The 16,921-nt window shown below is 61.4% G+C and overlaps 1 protein-coding gene across 4 annotated transcripts in view; it reads left to right on the top strand.

Annotated features, from left to right (window-relative positions):
* The window catches only part of TOM1L2 (target of myb1 like 2 membrane trafficking protein), a 63,697-nt gene extending 46,878 nt beyond the window's left edge, over positions 1 to 16,819 (top strand). Inside the window, exons 10-15 of one of the 4 annotated variants that reach the window (XM_015570612.1) lie at positions 1,587 to 1,704; positions 2,741 to 2,816; positions 4,669 to 4,734; positions 9,992 to 10,051; positions 12,141 to 12,177; positions 13,767 to 16,819. In XM_015570612.1, the coding sequence (XP_015426098.1) occupies positions 1,587 to 1,704; positions 2,741 to 2,816; positions 4,669 to 4,734; positions 9,992 to 10,051; positions 12,141 to 12,177; positions 13,767 to 13,915 (506 nt within the window). In that variant the 3' untranslated portion in view covers positions 13,916 to 16,819. The remainder of the gene's footprint in view (positions 1 to 1,586; positions 1,705 to 2,740; positions 2,817 to 4,668; positions 4,735 to 9,991; positions 10,052 to 12,140; positions 12,178 to 13,766) is intronic. The other 3 variants (XM_015570613.1, XM_006773956.2, XM_015570614.1) reach the window with 3 other exon arrangements.
* Positions 16,820 to 16,921: the final 102 nt, after the last annotated feature.

The raw sequence follows: 16,921 nt of genomic DNA, 5'->3' as shown, positions 1-16,921 counted from the left end.
GGCCGTTTTCAGGCTGGTGGGTGACTGAAGCTCCCAACCTCTCCTTTTTTTCTTCTTTTTTTTCATTTTGGAATTTATTTACCTTCTATGGCTGTCACTGGATCTGAGAGCCGGCTCCAGCTCTGAGGCCCGGTTGGCTCTGACTGAAAGCATGGGGTTTGTTTAGCTTCGATAATTGCAACATTGTTTCTTAGAGTGCAAGCTCAGAGCCCAACAGTGGTAGGCTGGGAACCTTGGCTTCCTCCTTCACTGGAGCAAGCAAGCATCCTGTTTGCTTCAGCTGCCTGGCTGCCAGTCGCCATCTTGGTTGGCAGTTGATTTGCATATCGCCCTGATTAGCCAATGGGAAGCATGTCGGAGGTACAGTTAATTACCATGTTTGTCTATTAGATAGGATGATAAAACCCTAATATGCAAATCAACCAAACAGCAGAACGACCGGTCACTATGACGTCCACTGACCACCAGGGGCCAGACGCTCAATGCAGGAGCTGCTCCCTGGTGGTCAATGTGCTCCCACAGGGGAGCGCCGCTCGGCCAGAAGCCGAGCTCATGTCTGGTGAGCACAGCGGTGATGGCGGGAGCCTCTCCTGCCTCCGCTGCAGGCAGACGGTAAGGAGAGGTCCTGGACTGCGAGAGGGATGTTTGTCTGCTGGCTTAGGCCCGATCCCCAGGCAGGCAGACAACCCTCAAGGGGTCCCGGACTGCGAGAGGGTGCAGGCCAGCCTGAGGGTCCCCCTCCCCCCCAGTGCACAAATCTCTTGCACCAGGCCTCTAGTTTCTTAATATTTATCTTTATAACTTCATTTTATTTCAATTGAATTGAGCTTTTATTTCTGGCTTCTCAGTATCTCACGTTTGTAGCCCCTGATTCTCTTTCAGAACAGGTTTCTCTCCTTCAGTCCATTCAGCATATGGCCACTGGATTCTCCCAAAATTCAAATTGAATTTTGCTGCCTCCCTTCTTTAAAAAGGGCTCATGCTTTCCATCCACTCCTTTCCTGGCATTCAAGGCTTTTCCCAGCCTTCCCCACCTGCCTTGCCAGCCTTGTCCTCCATTAGCTCCCAGGGCATTGCTCACTGCACGTGCCCTGACTGCCAGTCTGCGCCTGCCTGTGTCTCCCTCCCCACACAGAGTCCACTGTCCCAAGAACTGCTGCTGTCTGTCTGTCTCTCATCTGCTCTGTGACTCCTTGAGACCAAGGTCCACATCAGATTAGGTTTGGTTCACTCAGGACCTAGTTCTGAGCATGGTGGGCACCTGCAAAATATTTGTCAGATAACTAAACGTCCAGGTCCTTAGACATTGGGATTGAGGTGACGAAGAGCCCCCAGCACGGGCATTGTGGGAAACCTGTAAGGTCCCTGGCCCCGGGCACCCCCTTCCCACTGCCAGTGCTCTCCCTGCCATTCAGAATGACTTCTCCATCTGGACCGCACCCGTGGCCCCTCCTGCACAGGGTGACCTGGGTGTGCCCCCTGCCCTCCCCCCAGAATTTTCACCTGCTCAACTGGCGTCTTAACGACTCCCGTGAAGTCCATGACCCATTTTGTTCTCATCTCCCTCATTTCTCCTATTGCCGCAGACCTGGGGGCAGAGAGCGTCAGCGGCACCCTGAGTGCGCTCCAGCAGTGCGCCCCTCCGGACAGCGCTGGCATGTGCGCCCAGACCACAGGGAGCTCCTCAGCCGAACAGCGCAAGGCGTATGTGGGGATCATTCCAGTGGCTCCTGGAAGCTATTTGGGGAGATTGATCCAGGCCTGGTCACGGGCCAACACAAAGAGCCCTTTTATTTACCGTCCAGGACGGCCAAGAGCTTTGAAATATGGCTGAGAGGACTTGGCAGTAGACACAGATGTTGAATGAGTGAGCACCAGCCCTGCTGGCCTGGGCGGCTGTAGTTGGAGGCCCCATCAGTCTAAGAGCACCCTGCTGCTCTCTGCTTCTGGTGCGGCTGCTGCCTGGGCTGTAGGGGAGGCAGCCAGGAGGGTAGCCGCAGGACGCCTGCTGGGCAGTGAGGCTTCCCGCCCACGAGTGTGCGTGGGGTTTCCCTGGTAGCAGCTCTGGCCAGCAGGAGCCAGAGGGAATTGGAGTTTATTCCAAAATAGACAATCCCCTGTGTCACAGGGAGGCCCAGGGACAGCCAGCCCAGGCCCTGCTTGTGGGTGCACTGAGCTGCTGCTGGGACCTCCCTCCACAGCCTCGGCACTTCCCTGTCCTCGTGCCTCAGAGGTTAGAGGTGCCCCGTGCTGTCGCTTCAGAGAGGACAGAGCAGTGCGAGCCCAGGGGAGGGCGGCCGAGCTAGTGCTGGAGGCAGCACCTCCCAGCCTCGGGCAGGCAGACAACAGCTAAGCCCTAGCCTCTGCCCATGCCAAGGTGCGGAAACGTTCTTCTAAGTCAGTGATGGCGAACCTATGACACGTGCGTCAGAGGTGACACGCGAACTCATTTTTTTGGTTGATTTTTCTTTGTTAAATGGCATTTAAATATATAAAATAAATATCAAAAATATAAGTCTTTGTTTTACTACGGTTGCAAATATCAAAAAATTTCTATATGTGACACGGCACCAGAGTTAAGTTAGGGTTTTTCAACATGCTGACATGCCGAGCTCAAAAGGTTCGCCGTCACTGTTCTAAGTGCATGTGAGGAAGGTGTCATGGGTAGGAAGGGACTGCAGGCCACCCCCACCCCCGTGACCCTGGGACACTGACTCTGCTTGTGCTACTTCATCTCCAGGGTAACCTGTGAGGACCCCCAGGCTGCCGGAGGACTCCACTCTGCCCTAGACAGTCGGAAACAGATCTCCGAAGTGGTAGGTCTGGCCTGCTTTTCTGCCTGGAGTCCGTGCAGGGGTGCTGGGCAGTTTGGTAAAGCTGGTGAGGTGAAGCAGACGCAGGCTTGGTGGAGGGCGGGAAAGACCGGAGAAAAGGCAGAAGTGGAGGATGGTGCTCGTCCGGCCCCAATGCACCCTGGTTTCTGTAAGCCTCAGATCATCGCAGGGGAAAGGAGTTGTGTCTTCATGTTTCTCGTGAGATTGTTCCCTCTGCCAAGCGGTGTGCGTGAGGTGTGTGGATGAATGTTTGTTTGCAGGGGCAGGGGCAGGCTGGGCCTCCTTCTGAGGTCCCCCGGCTGGGCCAGGAAAGGCGTGCCCATTGCTCCTCTGCCGTCCCCCCCCCCCCCCCCCCCCCCCCCCCCCCCCCATGGGAGCTGCTTCCCAAATGCCAGTGTTGGGCCTCCTGCAGCTCGCCTTGGGGAAGGGCCTCCTCCCTCCTAGTTGGCCAACTGCATCCTTCTGCACTGGCCACCAGGGGGCACAGAAGAGCCAGCCCAGCTGCCTTGGGCTCGGTCCCCTGCCTTTCCACAGAAGAGTGGGCAAACCCGAGACCAGACTCCCGGAATCTGTGCAGCGGCCACGGCTCCATTTACCCATTATTTAGAATGTCCTCCCCCCTGGCTCCGGAGGGCGTTTAGGAACTGGGCGGAGGCCCTGCCACGTGAGGTGCCCCTCCTCCCTGCCCTCCCTGGCCTGGCCTGCAGCCCTGTCCCAACCAGGCTGACCCGGTTTGCTTCCCACTCTGTCTCCAGGGCCTGCCCTGTCCATGGCAACCTGTGCCCCACCACACCTTTGCCATTGTCAATGCCCACGCCTGGGTCTGAGCTTAGGACATGTGGCCAGCTTCCCACACTTCACCCTTCGGGTGTGTGGCTTGGCCAGCCTCAGCTTTCAAAGGCCTTGCTGAGTCCAGTGTGTCTCCACGTGGTGGTGGCAGGCTGCTCTCTCATCATGCTGACTGCTCGATGGGCGATGCGGGGAGCAGGGTTCCTGTTAGCTCTGCATGTATGTGTGTGTGTGTGTCCGTGTGTCTGTCTGTCTCTGTATGTGTCTGTGTGTGTGTCTATCTCTGTGTGTCTGTGTATCTATATATCTTTGTGTGTGTGTTTATCTCTGTGTGTGTCTGTATATCTGTGCCTGTCTGTGTGTTTGCATACCTGTGTGTGTGTGTGTCTCTGTGTGTCTGTGTGTTTTCATGCCTGTGTGTGTGTCTTTGTATCTTTGTCCCCACACACTGGCTCACGTGCACCTGCAGGCCAGGGCTTCAGGTCATGTTCATACACTAACCCACACTGGCCTGGAAAGGAACACTGGGTCAAGGGAGAAATGAAGAATGCAGTAGGGAGGGGAAGATGGATAGCCACGCCTCCACAGTGCAACCAAATCAGTTGTCTTGCTTTTAAAAAAGGTAACATACCCAAATTTAGAGTTTAAGGGTTTGGGAAATGAACATACAGGTAACTGAGAAAGAGGAAAAAAGGAAGAAAAAGCAAAGATAAGTTAGAAAAAAGTAGGAATGATTTGTAAAGGCTGGCTCTTCGTTAAGCCGCCCCTTGCTGCCTGGGAACCCTCCCGGGGAGCAGCAGCTCCGGGCAGTCTGTGGCTCCTGGAGGCCGCCCGGTGCCCGGGAAAGCGACACAGGGGGCCCTGGAGGGCTTGCTTACTTTACTAACCTCTTCACAGGTAGGTAGGGGGCGTGGTGGGGTCTGGGCCAGGGCTGACACACACATGATCCCTCGAGCGGCCTCTGTCCCGTGGGATGTGCTGTTGCTTCTTGGTTGTGGGTCTCGCTGTGACTTTTCTTTCTGGGACTTTCCTGTCCTCCGTCCAGGAGAGAGTTAAAGGTGGGGACGCTGACCTGGAGCCCATAGACAGCTGGCTCGTGACCCAAGGAATGGTGAGCGGCCACTAGCTGAGCAGAGCGCCGTGTCCCCCAGCGCTTACCTACGTCCCCGCTGAGCCCTGTGAGTCAGACAGCACAGGCCGCTCTCCCCTTCCAGCTGGGTGCCAAAGCGTCCCCTGAAGCACAGACCCAGCCTCCCCTGGACTCTGCTGAGGTCCTGCCCGGGCCTTTGGGGTCTGGAGTGTCTCCGGGGGGCGCTCAGCAGTATTCCCTCTCCAGGGTGAGTGGTCACTGGCTTTTGCTTCTAAGAGAACAGACTCCAAGCCTCTGACCAGCTGGTAAAGCCCCAGCCTGTGAGGGCAGCGCTAGGCGCTGGCTCCCTGTGCTCCATAGGGTCAGGGTTTGTGCCCCCTGCACCCCAGAGGCTGTGCGGCCTCGGACAGACACACACACGGAGCAGGACAGAAGGAGCAAGGCCGGCCGGGGCTAGCGGCACACGTGCAGCTGGGGCTCGGGAAGTAAAGCCTTTGCACAGGGACCGGGGCGGGGCTCGTGCCTCCCCTGCCGGGTGGGTCTCTCTTCCCGCCCCTGCCGCGTGGGTCTCTCTCCCCTCCCCTGACCGGGTGGGTCTCTCTTCACTCCCCTGACCGGGTCCCTCCCCGGGCCGGGTGGGTCTCTCTCCCCTCCCCTGACCGGGTGGGTCTCTCTTCCCTCCCCTGACCGGTGGCCCTGCGCCCGGTGTGTGGAGAAGGTGGCCTCGTCCTGGCTGCTTGTCCTGCTGGGAGTGACCATTCACCTTGGGAAGCCACAGCCCTCAACAGATCTGCACCCGCACGCCGAGCAGGCAGGCGGGATCCTGGGCCTCTCCCTGCAGCTGGAGTGCAGCACAGTGCACACAGGGAAGACTGTAACTGGCCTGGGGCCGTGCCAGGCCGTGGCCAGGGGCGGGTGTTCAGGCAGGGCAGCATGCGAGGGTGTCTGCCTGCCAATGGCTGGAGCAGGCGACCCTGCACACTGTGCTCAAGTGGGACCCATCCCTCCCCTCGCTCTGTTTCTGCAGACCTCACAGCCCATCTTAGAGAGAGGGGCTGCCTGAGCCCCTCATTTGCTTCTTCAGGGGCAGGCTGGGGCCCTGGCCCATGTGTGGGTGGCTGTAGAGCACGACCCCTGGAGACCATGTCCACTCCATTGTCCAAATCGGAAGGATCCAGGCATGTGTCCTTGTGCCTTTAACCCTGCCAGGAAAAGGACACTGCCCCCAAAAGTCACCCTGAGCGTGGCCTCGGCAGCTGACAGGCCGTCGCAGCCACCCTGTCCCCACCCGGAGCTCCGTCCCCGGGAGCAAGCCCAGCTAACAGCTAACGGCCTCCCCTGCCTGCCTGCAGTGTTTTCCTTTTAAACGACGCACATTAACTGCTTTGCCTTACTTCCCGTAGTGCAGCGCCCTGAGTCTGCCTACATTCCCAGGTACAGATTCTTTACTTGGAAGCTGTTTGTGCTGCTGAGTGCGACCAAAGGCTCGTAGGCCACTCCTCAGGGCGGGTGGGGGAGCCCGTCGGGAGGTCTCACTTCTCTGCAAAGAGCACCGCTGGGCTGCAGAACTGTGCCTGTTGCGTGGGAAGTCAGACAGTTGCTCCCCTGTGGGCTGGGGCTGTGGGGGGCAGACCCTGGCTCCTGGGGCTTCAGCACCAAAGTCAGCCACCCCAGACTCATCAGCAGTTGAAGAAAACCCTGAGAACGCGCGTGCTGTCCCCCAGCCTGTGACCCGAGAGGAGTCCCCCACACGCTGGGCAGCCAGCAGCTCTCTGCTGTGTCTGTCACGAGAACAGAAGGTTAATAGGAAGGTCTGCTGCTGCCAAAGCCCAGGTTTGGGAGGCAGGGGGGCCTACTCAGGCCCACAGGACCCCAGGCACAGCCAGCCCGACGTCCCAAGAGCACTGAGCCCAGGACAGCCTCTCCCCTGTGCACAGGCCCCCACTGCTCCCTCAGCAGAGCTGCCTGCCTGCAGCCAGGTGGGCCCGCGGGCAGCAGACCGCCCACCACCTCTGCGGCCAGGATGTGCCACTGGCACCCGCCTGCCAGTTCCTGTTGGGTTCCAAGGACAGGCCATTGCCTCTGCCAAGCCAGCCTGGCTGCCTGTCCTCGGCGGGGTCAGCTCCAGCCCTGGTCTTTATTGGAGGGTGCTGCCCAAGTAACTTCTTTTATCTTTCTCTCTTCACGTCTCTTTTCCCCTTTCTGTCTGCCTCCTCCAACTCACACTCTCCTTCCAACCCCGTGGGCCCGCCTTTGACTGGATAATTCCCCAAGAAGATGCTAAACCGCGGCAGGACAGAGCCCCAGTCCCAGGGCTCAGCGGGGCCAGCCCTGGCCTCTCGCCCTTCCGTCAGCCTGGGCGGAGCTCCGCACCCTCCCTCAGCTCCAGGCCCTGGTGTAGAGCAGGCACAGGCTTCGTCAGAGGCAGCACCCACGGTATTAGAAGGGACGTCACCATGTGATGCTCAAGGTGCTGATTTAAGGGGCTTTGTCCACCCAGAGCAAGTGAACCTCGACTTTTACATACGCGGGGCTGCTGGCCCGCACCCCCTGGAGGCCAAGTGCCTTCATACTGAGGAGCCGGCGCCAGTCATTTCTGACGTCCCTGGGTTTCTTTCTGTCTGTTTAACAACTGATAGTTTATTGAAAGATCGATTTATGCATCTGTAGTGATGACTTCAACCCTGACTCCTGCTCAGTACGGGCAGAAGCGACCTGCTCAGTCTCGGAGGCCGTGCAAGTCGGCGAGCCGCCTGAGGGTCCTCGTGGGCACCTCCTGGCACCTCCCCAGGGAGCTTTCCCCGCGGCGACCCCAGAGCTGCTGGGTATCCGCACTGGCCTCCCCTGGACATTCTCTTCCTTTGCGCCTCCGGTCAGGCCCGCACGTGCCTCTCCAGAGACTTGGTGCCGCCGCCAGAGTGAGTCCGGCCAGGTGAGGCGGCGCCTCTGGTCCCGGGCCCACCGGTGCCTCTGAAGGCCGCAGCTGCGCGGCTTCCGGACAGCTCCTCAGAGGCCATCCCTGGGCTTCAGAATTCCAGAACCGACACGCCACCTGGCAGTTAAGGGTTCGGAATCGTGAGCTCAGCCTGTTTCACAGAGGAGGAAACTGAGGCCAGAACTGTCCAGGCCCCGGCCTCTCCAGGCAAGCACGAGGCTCCTTAGGGAAGTGGAGGGTCTGCAGCAGTGAGCTGGGCGCCCCCCCTCCCCCGTGCCCAGGGCGCCTCAGTCCGGGCCTCACCGGGAGGCGTCGGGAGAGGGCAGGAGTGTTCCCGGGACCCAGCCTCAGGCTTTCAGGGTTGCACGTCTCCTGTCAGTGTTTTCTGAGCATGCTCGTTCTCGGTCCATCCTCAAAGAAGAAAACCGGGAGCGTGACGCCCAGCCCGAGGGACTTGCTTTTGAACAGTAACAACAATAATTTAATTATAAGCTCAATCTAACGGTGTGCGGCCCCGATCGCCTCAGTGGCTTTTCGGGCTTCTGCGCCACGTTGGAAAGCATGTCCGTGGAGCCGGCCTCACTCCCGCAGCTGTGGTCGGGTCCTTGCGGAGAAGCGGCTGACTTTTCAAGTGTTAGTCCTGGGCACCCGATGGCGCATCTTCCCGGGGCCTGGCCTGCCACCGGAGGAGCACCGAGATGAGAGAAGTCGCTTTGTCAGGGAAACACATCAGGGCACAGCCCTCTGCAGGCTGCGGGATCGCAGCTCATGCCTGTGCTTTGCGGGGCGGGGGTGCCTGCAGCCTTGGGCACAGGGCCCTCGAGGGAGAGCACCTGTCCTTTGTCCCTAGGAGTCATTTCAGGATGATTTGAACTTGATATTTTTTCATGCCAACATTCTTAAGTCCTGAGTAAGTCAAAGAATAAAATGAAAATGGCGAGTCTTCCTCATCTGATCAAGGTTGGCTGGAGCCTTTATGGAAGTGTGCGTGCGCTGCCCACGCTGGGCCTGTGGCTCAACAGAGCGAGGGTCTCCGCTCGCTGAGGAGTGTGTGCAGGACGCGGCCACGTCAGACCCCTGCTGCGTGGCTTCAGCCCCTCACCCACTGCCGGGCTTCTGCCCTGGGTGTGGCTTGTCACATGGGGCAGGTTGGGCAATAGGGGCTTTGTGCTCGTTAGTTGAGTTCATGTCATTGTGTAGATTTGGCAACTGCTGAGCTGTCCTCTTACTGCTCATTTTAACGTTATTCTTAGCCTAGATTGTGACATGGGGGTGAAGCCAGCTGTAGACTCAATGCTGCAGTTTTCCTAGAAGCCAAGCGGGCTTGTGAGCGAGCCACTGGGAGGTACTAGTGGGGAAGGCAGGTCCGAGAACTAGGTCGTCTAGGCTGGGCGCCCACGTTTCATTACCGCAACCTCTAGAGGGGCGAGGCTACCGTTACCTACTCAGGATGTTCTAGCTGACAGCCCCTTAAATCGTTGTAGCCAAGTGTGTTTTTCAGAACCCAGCCCCCAAGGCCTTGGGCTGGTGGCCCTGAGTGGAAACTGCACAGGCACCCAGGAGGTGCGTCCGTTTGCTCGGGGGGGCCCGGGTGTGTTGCCACCACCGCCACTCCCCAGACTGCAGGGACCTCTCTGACAGGGAGTGCGCCAACCCTGGGAAGCTGGAAGGGTGGGGCCAAGGGAAGCGCCGTATTCAGGCCTAGTGGTCTCTACAGACACAAAGGGGACTGAAGCCTCTGGCCCTTCGGTCCTCCAAGCCTCTGCTCCGGCTTCTGGTGGTGGTGGAAGGTGCCTGCCTCCTACAGGCCGCCCGGCCCGGGGCTCCCTCCCCTGGGATGTGCCCACACAGTGTGAGACACGAGTGAGCAGCCGCACCCGGGGCTCCCAGGGCAGCTGCAGCGCTGACTGGCACTGCCCCTGCTCGGGACAGACTCCCATTAGGCCTCCCCAGCCACTGGTGCCATGGTGGCTCCTCCAGCAGACAGTGCTCCTCCAGTTGTCATATCCGAGGAGTTCAAAGTCAGCCTGCAGGGCAGCGCGCCTGAGACGAGCGGGTGCTTTGAGCCTGACCGAGGCCGCGTCATGAGGCCTGGCACCACAGTCAAAGAGTTCTCCATGTCAGGGACGTACTGCCCCCCCACCCCACCCCATCCCCGCTCTTAGACCTGCTCCTCACTGCTTCCCCGCCTGCCTTGCACGGCTGCCTCGCTGCCCACGCCTGCTGCGCTGGTGGGTTTTCTTTGCTGTGCGTGGGGGTCGTTGGGGTGTTGATGATTTACTTTGGTGTTCTGTCTCCCCTCCCTGGCTGTGCGGCTGCTGCCCGCTGCTTGCCGCTCCATAGATCCCCGTTGCACAGCCCTCTGTCATGGACGACATTGAGGTGTGGCTCAGGACCGACCTGGTGAGACTCCACTTTTCTCTTTCAAGTGTGGGGTGTGGCAAAGACAGGCCCAGGGACAACCCCAGGGGCTGCTCTGGACGCAGGGGGGGGGAGGAGGGAGGAGGGAGGAGGGGCAGGGGTGGCTCCTGCCACCACCAGAGCCTCACAGCTGGCATGTCCTCCACTCCTGTGGCCTCGGCCGCCGGCCCTGGCAGAGCTGGCCTCAGCTGGCCCCCGCTGGCTCCAAAACACCCTGCGCTCTCCCCAGATACTTTTCGTTCAGGTTTGTGCGCTTGAGTTCCGTTTTTTTATTTTCTGCTTGTTTTTTTGTGGGATTTTCTGTTTTTGAGGGTTTGTTTTTTGGTTTTAATTTTTTTTAATTGTGACATATACACACAGATGAATGGGGTGTTTTTGTTTGTTTGTTTTTTTAAACCTCACCCAAGGGTACTTTTTCCATTGATTTTTAAAGAGTGGGAGGGAGGGAGAGAGGAAGATTGAGAGAGACCATCAATGTGAGAGAGACAAATTGATCAATCGCCTCCAGCGTGAGCCCTGTCCTGGGCCGGTCTATCCTGCAACCCAGGTACATGCCCTTGACCAGGAATCAGTGCATGGGGCAATGCTCTAACCACTGAGCACACAAGCCAGGGCTGTTTTCATTTTAAATCCACTGTCACCCTGGCTGGTGGGTCTCGGTTGGAGCATCCTCCTGGGCACTGAAGAGTTGCTGGTTCAATTCCCAGTCAAAGCACATGCCTAGGTTACAGGTTCAATCCCCAGAGGGGGTGCATATGAGAGACAACCAATCGATGTTTCTCTCTCTCTCTCTCTCCCCTCCCCTCTCTCTAAAATCAATAAAACAGATCCTCAGGTGAGGATTTAAAAAAGAAAAATGCACTGTTGCCTCCCTGCTCTAGTATCTTGTGGTGTCTTGCACCCAAGAGAACACCTGCCCCAGAGACCATGTCTTTGTCCCAGAGACAGGGCAGGACAATGAGGACACGCACCTGCCCGTGCGGCCAGTCCTGAGGAGGGAGGCCTCGCCCGCCCGCCCCTCCCCACAGAGCACTTGTACTAACCGCAGCCTCTGGGAGGCGGGTGGAGGTGTTGGCGGGAGACCGATGCAGAAATGTCCTGTGGCAGGGAAGTGGCTGCCCAAGCCATGGGCGGGGGCTGGCTGGATCCTTTCCCAGACCTGGAGACACCTCATCTCTTGCTCCGAGCCACCTCCATGCCGGGGCCTTGGTCGCCCGCTGGCTGCAGGCCATGGTGTGGTCCCTCCCACAGGGATGGACACCTGAGACAGGGCTTCCCACGCGCCGGGGCACCTCCCTGGAGGCCAGGTGTCCCAAAGACACTCCGCCGCCCAGGTGCCTTGCCACGGAGGAAGAAAATGACTCATCATATCTACCCCCAGCGAACGCCCAGAAAAGAAATAGCTTCTCTCCCAGAAGCCCTCAGCTCACAGGGGGACCAGGGGCGGAGGGGCGCTCCCCAACAGAACTGCAGGCAGGGCAGCGGCAGAGCCAGAGGCGTCTCCGCCATCCATTCCCCCTCCACTCCCGCCAGCTCTCCTCTCCTCCTCTGTCTGCGTAGTGAGTGAGTTGCAAGTGGCCACTGTGTTCTCCAAACAGAAGCTAGTCTGACCCACTCACACTGTTAAGAGGTCACAGCTCCAAGGTGGTGGGGTGCAGGCCCTGGCTTCATGGCTCTGCCGCTGCCCGCCCTCATGTGGCCCCATGGGCAGCAACTTCCCAGAGCCCTGAGCTGCGTGGAGAGCCGCTGAGGGGCCTGGCGCCTGAGGACGGAGGCCTTCCTGGGCCTGCACGCACGCAGTGCGGCCCGAGAGCCAGCTTGCACCTTTTTCTGGATTTTTCTTTTGGGCCCTACTGAAGGGTCAAAACCTAGAACCTACTCAAGTGGTTCATGTTTTTGCTTTTTAAAAACAAAGTTTCTGTTTCTCCAAGAAGATGAGCAGTACTTTGCTGTCACAGAACCCTGGGGACAGGAAGTAGGATGCGTGGCTGGGACAGGGGGCCGTGGGACGGCGGGGTTGCGCAGCGGGAGACAGGCTGCTGGGCTGACCTGTGCTCTGCTCCTCCCGCAGAAGGGCGACGACCTGGAGGAGGGCGTCACGAGCGAAGGTACGGCCTGGCCAGCTGCTTGGCAGCTTACCCCCCGGGGCCGGGGTGCACAGGGCCTGCACCCCACCACCTTGGAGCCTTCACTCTGGAGCACTTCCGGGTGCCTGGCCTAGGCCGGGCCTCTGGGACCAGAGCTTCTTGTCTCTTCATCCAGACCTCGTGCTGATGGGGGACAGTCACAGAGCCGTCCCAGCCAGCATGGCGCCCACCCGTCACGCTCAGCCCTCAGAGGCAGCACAGGGCACGCGGGCCCGGTGCCCATGGCATCCCTTCTGGGGGCAGGGACACGGGTCCTGTGGGGAAGTTCCCAGCACGTCCCCCACCCCTCCTCCTGTCCCCCTCTCCCTGTCCCCCTCCCCTCCTCCTGTCCCCCTCCTCTCCTCCTGTCCCCCTCCTCTCCTCCTGTCCCCCTCCTCTCCTCCTGTCCCCCTCCTCTCCTCCTGTCCCCCTCCTCTCCTCCTGTCCCCCTCCTCTCCTCCTGTCCCCCTCCTCTCCTCCTGTCCCCCTCCTCTCCTCCTGTCCCCCTCCTCTCCTCCTGTCCCCCTCCTCTCCTCCTGTCCCCCTCCTCTCCTCCTGTCCCCCTCCTCTCCTCCTGTCCCCCTCCTCTCCTCCTGTCCCCCTCCTCTCCTCCTGTCCCCCTCCTCTCCTCCTGTCCCCCTCCTCTCCTCCTGTCCCCCTCCTCTCCTCCTGTCCCCCTCCTCTCCTCCTGTCCCCCTCCTCTCCTCCTGTCCCCCTCCTCTCCTCCTGTCCCCCTCCTCTCCTCCTGTCCCCCTCCTCTCCTCCTGTCCCCCTCCTCTCCTCCTGTCCCCCTCCTCTCCTCCTGTCCCCCTCCTCTCCTCCTGTCCCCCTCCTCTCCTCCTGTCCCCCTCCTCTCCTCCTGTCCCCCTCCTCTCCTCCTGTCCCCCTCCTCTCCTCCTGTCCCCCTCCTCTCCTCCTGTCCCCCTCCTCTCCTCCTGTCCCCCTCCTCTCCTCCTGTCCCCCTCCTCTCCTCCTGTCCCCCTCCTCTCCTCCTGTCCCCCTCCTCTCCTCCTGTCCCCCTCCTCTCCTCCTGTCCCCCTCCTCTCCTCCTGTCCCCCTCCTCTCCTCCTGTCCCCCTCCTCTCCTCCTGTCCCCCTCCTCTCCTCCTGTTCCCCTCCCCTCCCCTCCTCCTGTCCCCCTCCCCCTGTCCCCCTCCCCTCCCATCTTGCCTCCTGGACCTCCCGTTGGGCCCCCAGCCTTTCCCTGTGCTGCTCCCTCCCTCACGGCCCCCTGCTTAGAGCCCTGCTCCTGTGGGGGGGGGAGTGGGGGGGCCCCGCCAGGTCTCAGTAGGACCACCGCCAGCCCCCTGCCCTGCCTCCAGGGCTGCTCTGGAGAGTGGGACAGTGGCAGCTGGGAGGGAGGAATCTGAATTGTCAGCCTCGCCCCGCCCCGCCCCTGCAGGGGAATCAGGGGGTTCCCAGGCAGCACAGCCCCCTGGCTCTGGCTGTGGGCCCGTCACTCTGCTCCCTCCCAGGCAGTGACCCAGGGGCACGAGTGAGTGGGCTCCGTGGTGCAGGCGTAGCTGTTTGAGCCCCCACCAATCCTGGCTCCCGCGCTGGTTTTGTTTGCAGAGTTTGATAAATTCCTTGAAGAAAGGGCCAGAGCTGCTGAAATGGTTCCCAACCTGCCCTCGCCCCCAGCGGAGGCACCCAGCCCAGCTGCCAACCCCTCCAGCCAGAGGAAGCCCACGCGTTCCGAGGACGCCCTCTTCGCCCTGTGAGCTGGTCTGTGGGTTGGCTCCCAGATGGCAGGTCACCTGTCTCCCCCCATCCAGGCACCGGCCACTCCTCCCATCCCCAGCCCCACTCAGTCCTCAGTCCTGCACTGCTGTCTCCATGGAAATGCCACTGTGTTTGCTCCCAGGCCTCCCGCTAGTCAGGACGGCCTCTCTGGGGAGGTGGGGCAGCTGCTGCTAGCGGGTCCCTAACCGCCCCCCACGCTCCCCTCACAGGTTCCCCCACCGTCTCCTCCGGGGGGGGGGGGGCAGCCTCGGGCAGTCAGTGCCCTGGGACTGGCTCCTGAGCAGACCTGGGGCTGTCCCCTCCGGTCACTTTCATCACTCAGCAGCGAGCCTAGACCATGGCGCCCACACAGCCCACACTCTGCTGGCCGGGGGGAGCCAAGGGTATGGGGAGGGCAGCCCAGGCCGCTGGACAGTGGGCACTGGCACCTGCTTAGCTCCTGTGGAATTGCACTCATCTGCAGCCCCACTGTGCGCTTCCCTCCTGCAGTGCCCGTCTGGGGGGTGGCACGGGAGGTGTCACTCTGCTAGCTTGGGCAAGTTTGTGGGCGTGTGAGCATGCCATGCTTGGGGCTTTGGCCTGGCCTTGGCAGCCTCTGCCCTGCCTCCAGGACCCCACTCCAGGCCGCTGGGCCAGGCTTGCAGACCCAGAGCCTGCAGGGCCAGAGCAGCACCGAGGCTCCCACTAGCTCCTGGCACGGCCCCAGCCTCTCCACAGGCTGTTCTGACATCCTGACCTCCCTCCCCAGACCCCAGCCACAATGTGTATTCTCTCCCAGCCAACCCAGCAGCTAACAGCCTGGGGCCGAGTCCTTGCTGGGTGTCTCCCGGCCCTGGGTGAGGCGCACAGAGCCTGACCCACGCTGAGCACGGAACTGCGGCGCCCGTGACCTCCGGGCGCAGGTCAGTGTCCCGCGCGCACTGCCCAGGTGCTCAGGTCAGACATGGCCAGGCCACTATGTGTCCCCAACCCAGAGCGGCAGCCTTTCCCGCCTGGGCTGCAGGTGGAGACGTGCTGCAGGCTCGGACCAGCCCGGGCCACGCTGAACACCCACAGGAACCTTCCTGGTGAGAAGTGAGGCGTGCCCCCCAGAGCCCATGCCCAGTGTGGCGCCGCTGCAGCCTCCTCCAGAAAGAAGGCTTTGGGGCCAGGCCGGGCCGTCTGGCAGGACCAGCAGGGGACACCCAGGAAGCACTGGGAGCTTGGCCGCAGCTTCCAGCCCTGCATCTCTGGCTGCACTCACCCCTGCACCCGGCGGTGGCACGAAGCTCTCCTTGTCCTGCGGGAGTGCTCCGAGGCCAGCCTGGAGGCCACACGCCGGAGTCCGCTGGCTGGTGGCAGTGATGCCCAGCAGCCCCGCTGCGTCCTGGTCCGAGCTGGGACCTCGGGGCCACTCCTGCAGGAGCCACAGCACCACCCGTGTCCTCGGAGCAGAGCCAGCCTCCTGTCTTGCTGAGGGGCTGAGGGAGAGGAGGCTGCCGGCGAGGGGAGCAGAAGCACGCACCTGCACCTGCCTTGGGAGGCACAGCCCTCACACCGCGGGCCAGAGCGCCCCCTGCAGCGGGCAGCAGGTGCTGGGCTCCGGTGGGCAGCAGGTAGGCGCTGGCCCAGCAGAGCAGTCACCAGCCCCAGCCTGGAGACACTCCTCCCGCTCACACAGCATGTCCAGGGCCGCCTGCCTACCTCGAGGCTGGAGTGGCCTCGCTCGAGGCCTCACAGGAAGCAGGAACAGGCCGGGCGCCTCGAGGGGCTGCTCAGCCCTCCTGCGCCCTCGCCCTCGCAGCTTCTGGACCCCTTCCTGGGGACCACAGCCCTCAGGCCCCTGCTTGGGGGCAGCGGGGGCCCTGGGAGAAGGCTGGCGGGGCCCCCCAGAGAGGGGAGAGGACCCTCGCAGCCACCAGCCCCACCAGGTCAGAGGTCAGACACTGCGTGCTCAGTTACACTAAGTTATTCCTGGGAGTCCTTGTCAACACTAATTATACCTGGTTACAGGTTAAAATATTTATTTTGTCACAATGTTTCCCTGGGGTGTGTGGGACCTTTTCTGTGTTCGTTGTGCTGAGATGTGAAGACCAGCCGCTCCCTCCGCCTGCCTCCGGCGGTGGGCAGCAGCCCGCGCGGCCCGGGTCCTGGCCCATAGCAGAGGGGCCAGCACAGCATGCCGGCGGGCAGGGCTTCGTAAAGAGCTGGTGCTGCCTGGGCCAGCCTCCCGACTGTCAGCCTCACTGTCGGTGAGGGCTGCCTGTCCGAGGCCTGCCTGGGCTCGCTGCCCTGCCCAGCCCTTCCTCACCCGGGGTCCCAGCCAGGGGCCCGGGGTGCGCATGCTGTCACTCAGGTCCCCAGCTGGGAGGCCGGGGCAGGGCTCAGTCCACACTCCCGCTCCTCCTCTTCCTTCCTGCCGACACCCCCAGTTCGCCTCCACACACACAATGCTTCTCACTCAGTCCAGCCCCGCCTTCCGGAAGGTTCCAGGATGCTGTGGGCCCGCTAGGGAAAAGCGCTGCAGAGGGGCCGTGCTACCCCGGCCTCGGGCCACCCACCGTGAGCCTTGCCACCTCCCGCCAGGACTCGCTCCTCGCCATTCACCCAGACAGGACCAGCCGGCAGATGCCCAGTGCTGCCTGTCTCCCTGTGGCGCCACCGCGGTCCCCGGAGCCGCTGCTGCCCTGGCCTCTGGGCTGTCCTAGAGAAAGGGCCGGACATTAACGCCTACAGTTCGCGCTCGTGTGTGAGGCTCGGGGTTGCGGGGACCGTGGGAAGAGGAGTGTGTGGTGTGGTCCTTCATCCCAGGAGCCTGTGTGGGTCAGTGCCCAGCAGACTGGTCTGGAGGCGGGTCTTGCATGTAAACTACCCCCAATAAACAAACAGGTGGTTCCTGTGAACGCTGTGGAGTCACTGTGACTCGGCTCCGCAGGGCCTGCCGCCTGGTCCTAGGCAGGGCGTCAGCGGGCGCGGGCGAGGGTGGAGCAGCCTGCCCCCCACCC

Source organism: Myotis davidii, unplaced genomic scaffold, assembly GCF_000327345.1.
Source record: "Myotis davidii unplaced genomic scaffold, ASM32734v1 scaffold207, whole genome shotgun sequence".
Lineage (NCBI taxonomy): Eukaryota > Metazoa > Chordata > Mammalia > Chiroptera > Vespertilionidae > Myotis > Myotis davidii.
This window is presented reverse-complemented; position numbering and strand designations above follow the sequence as displayed.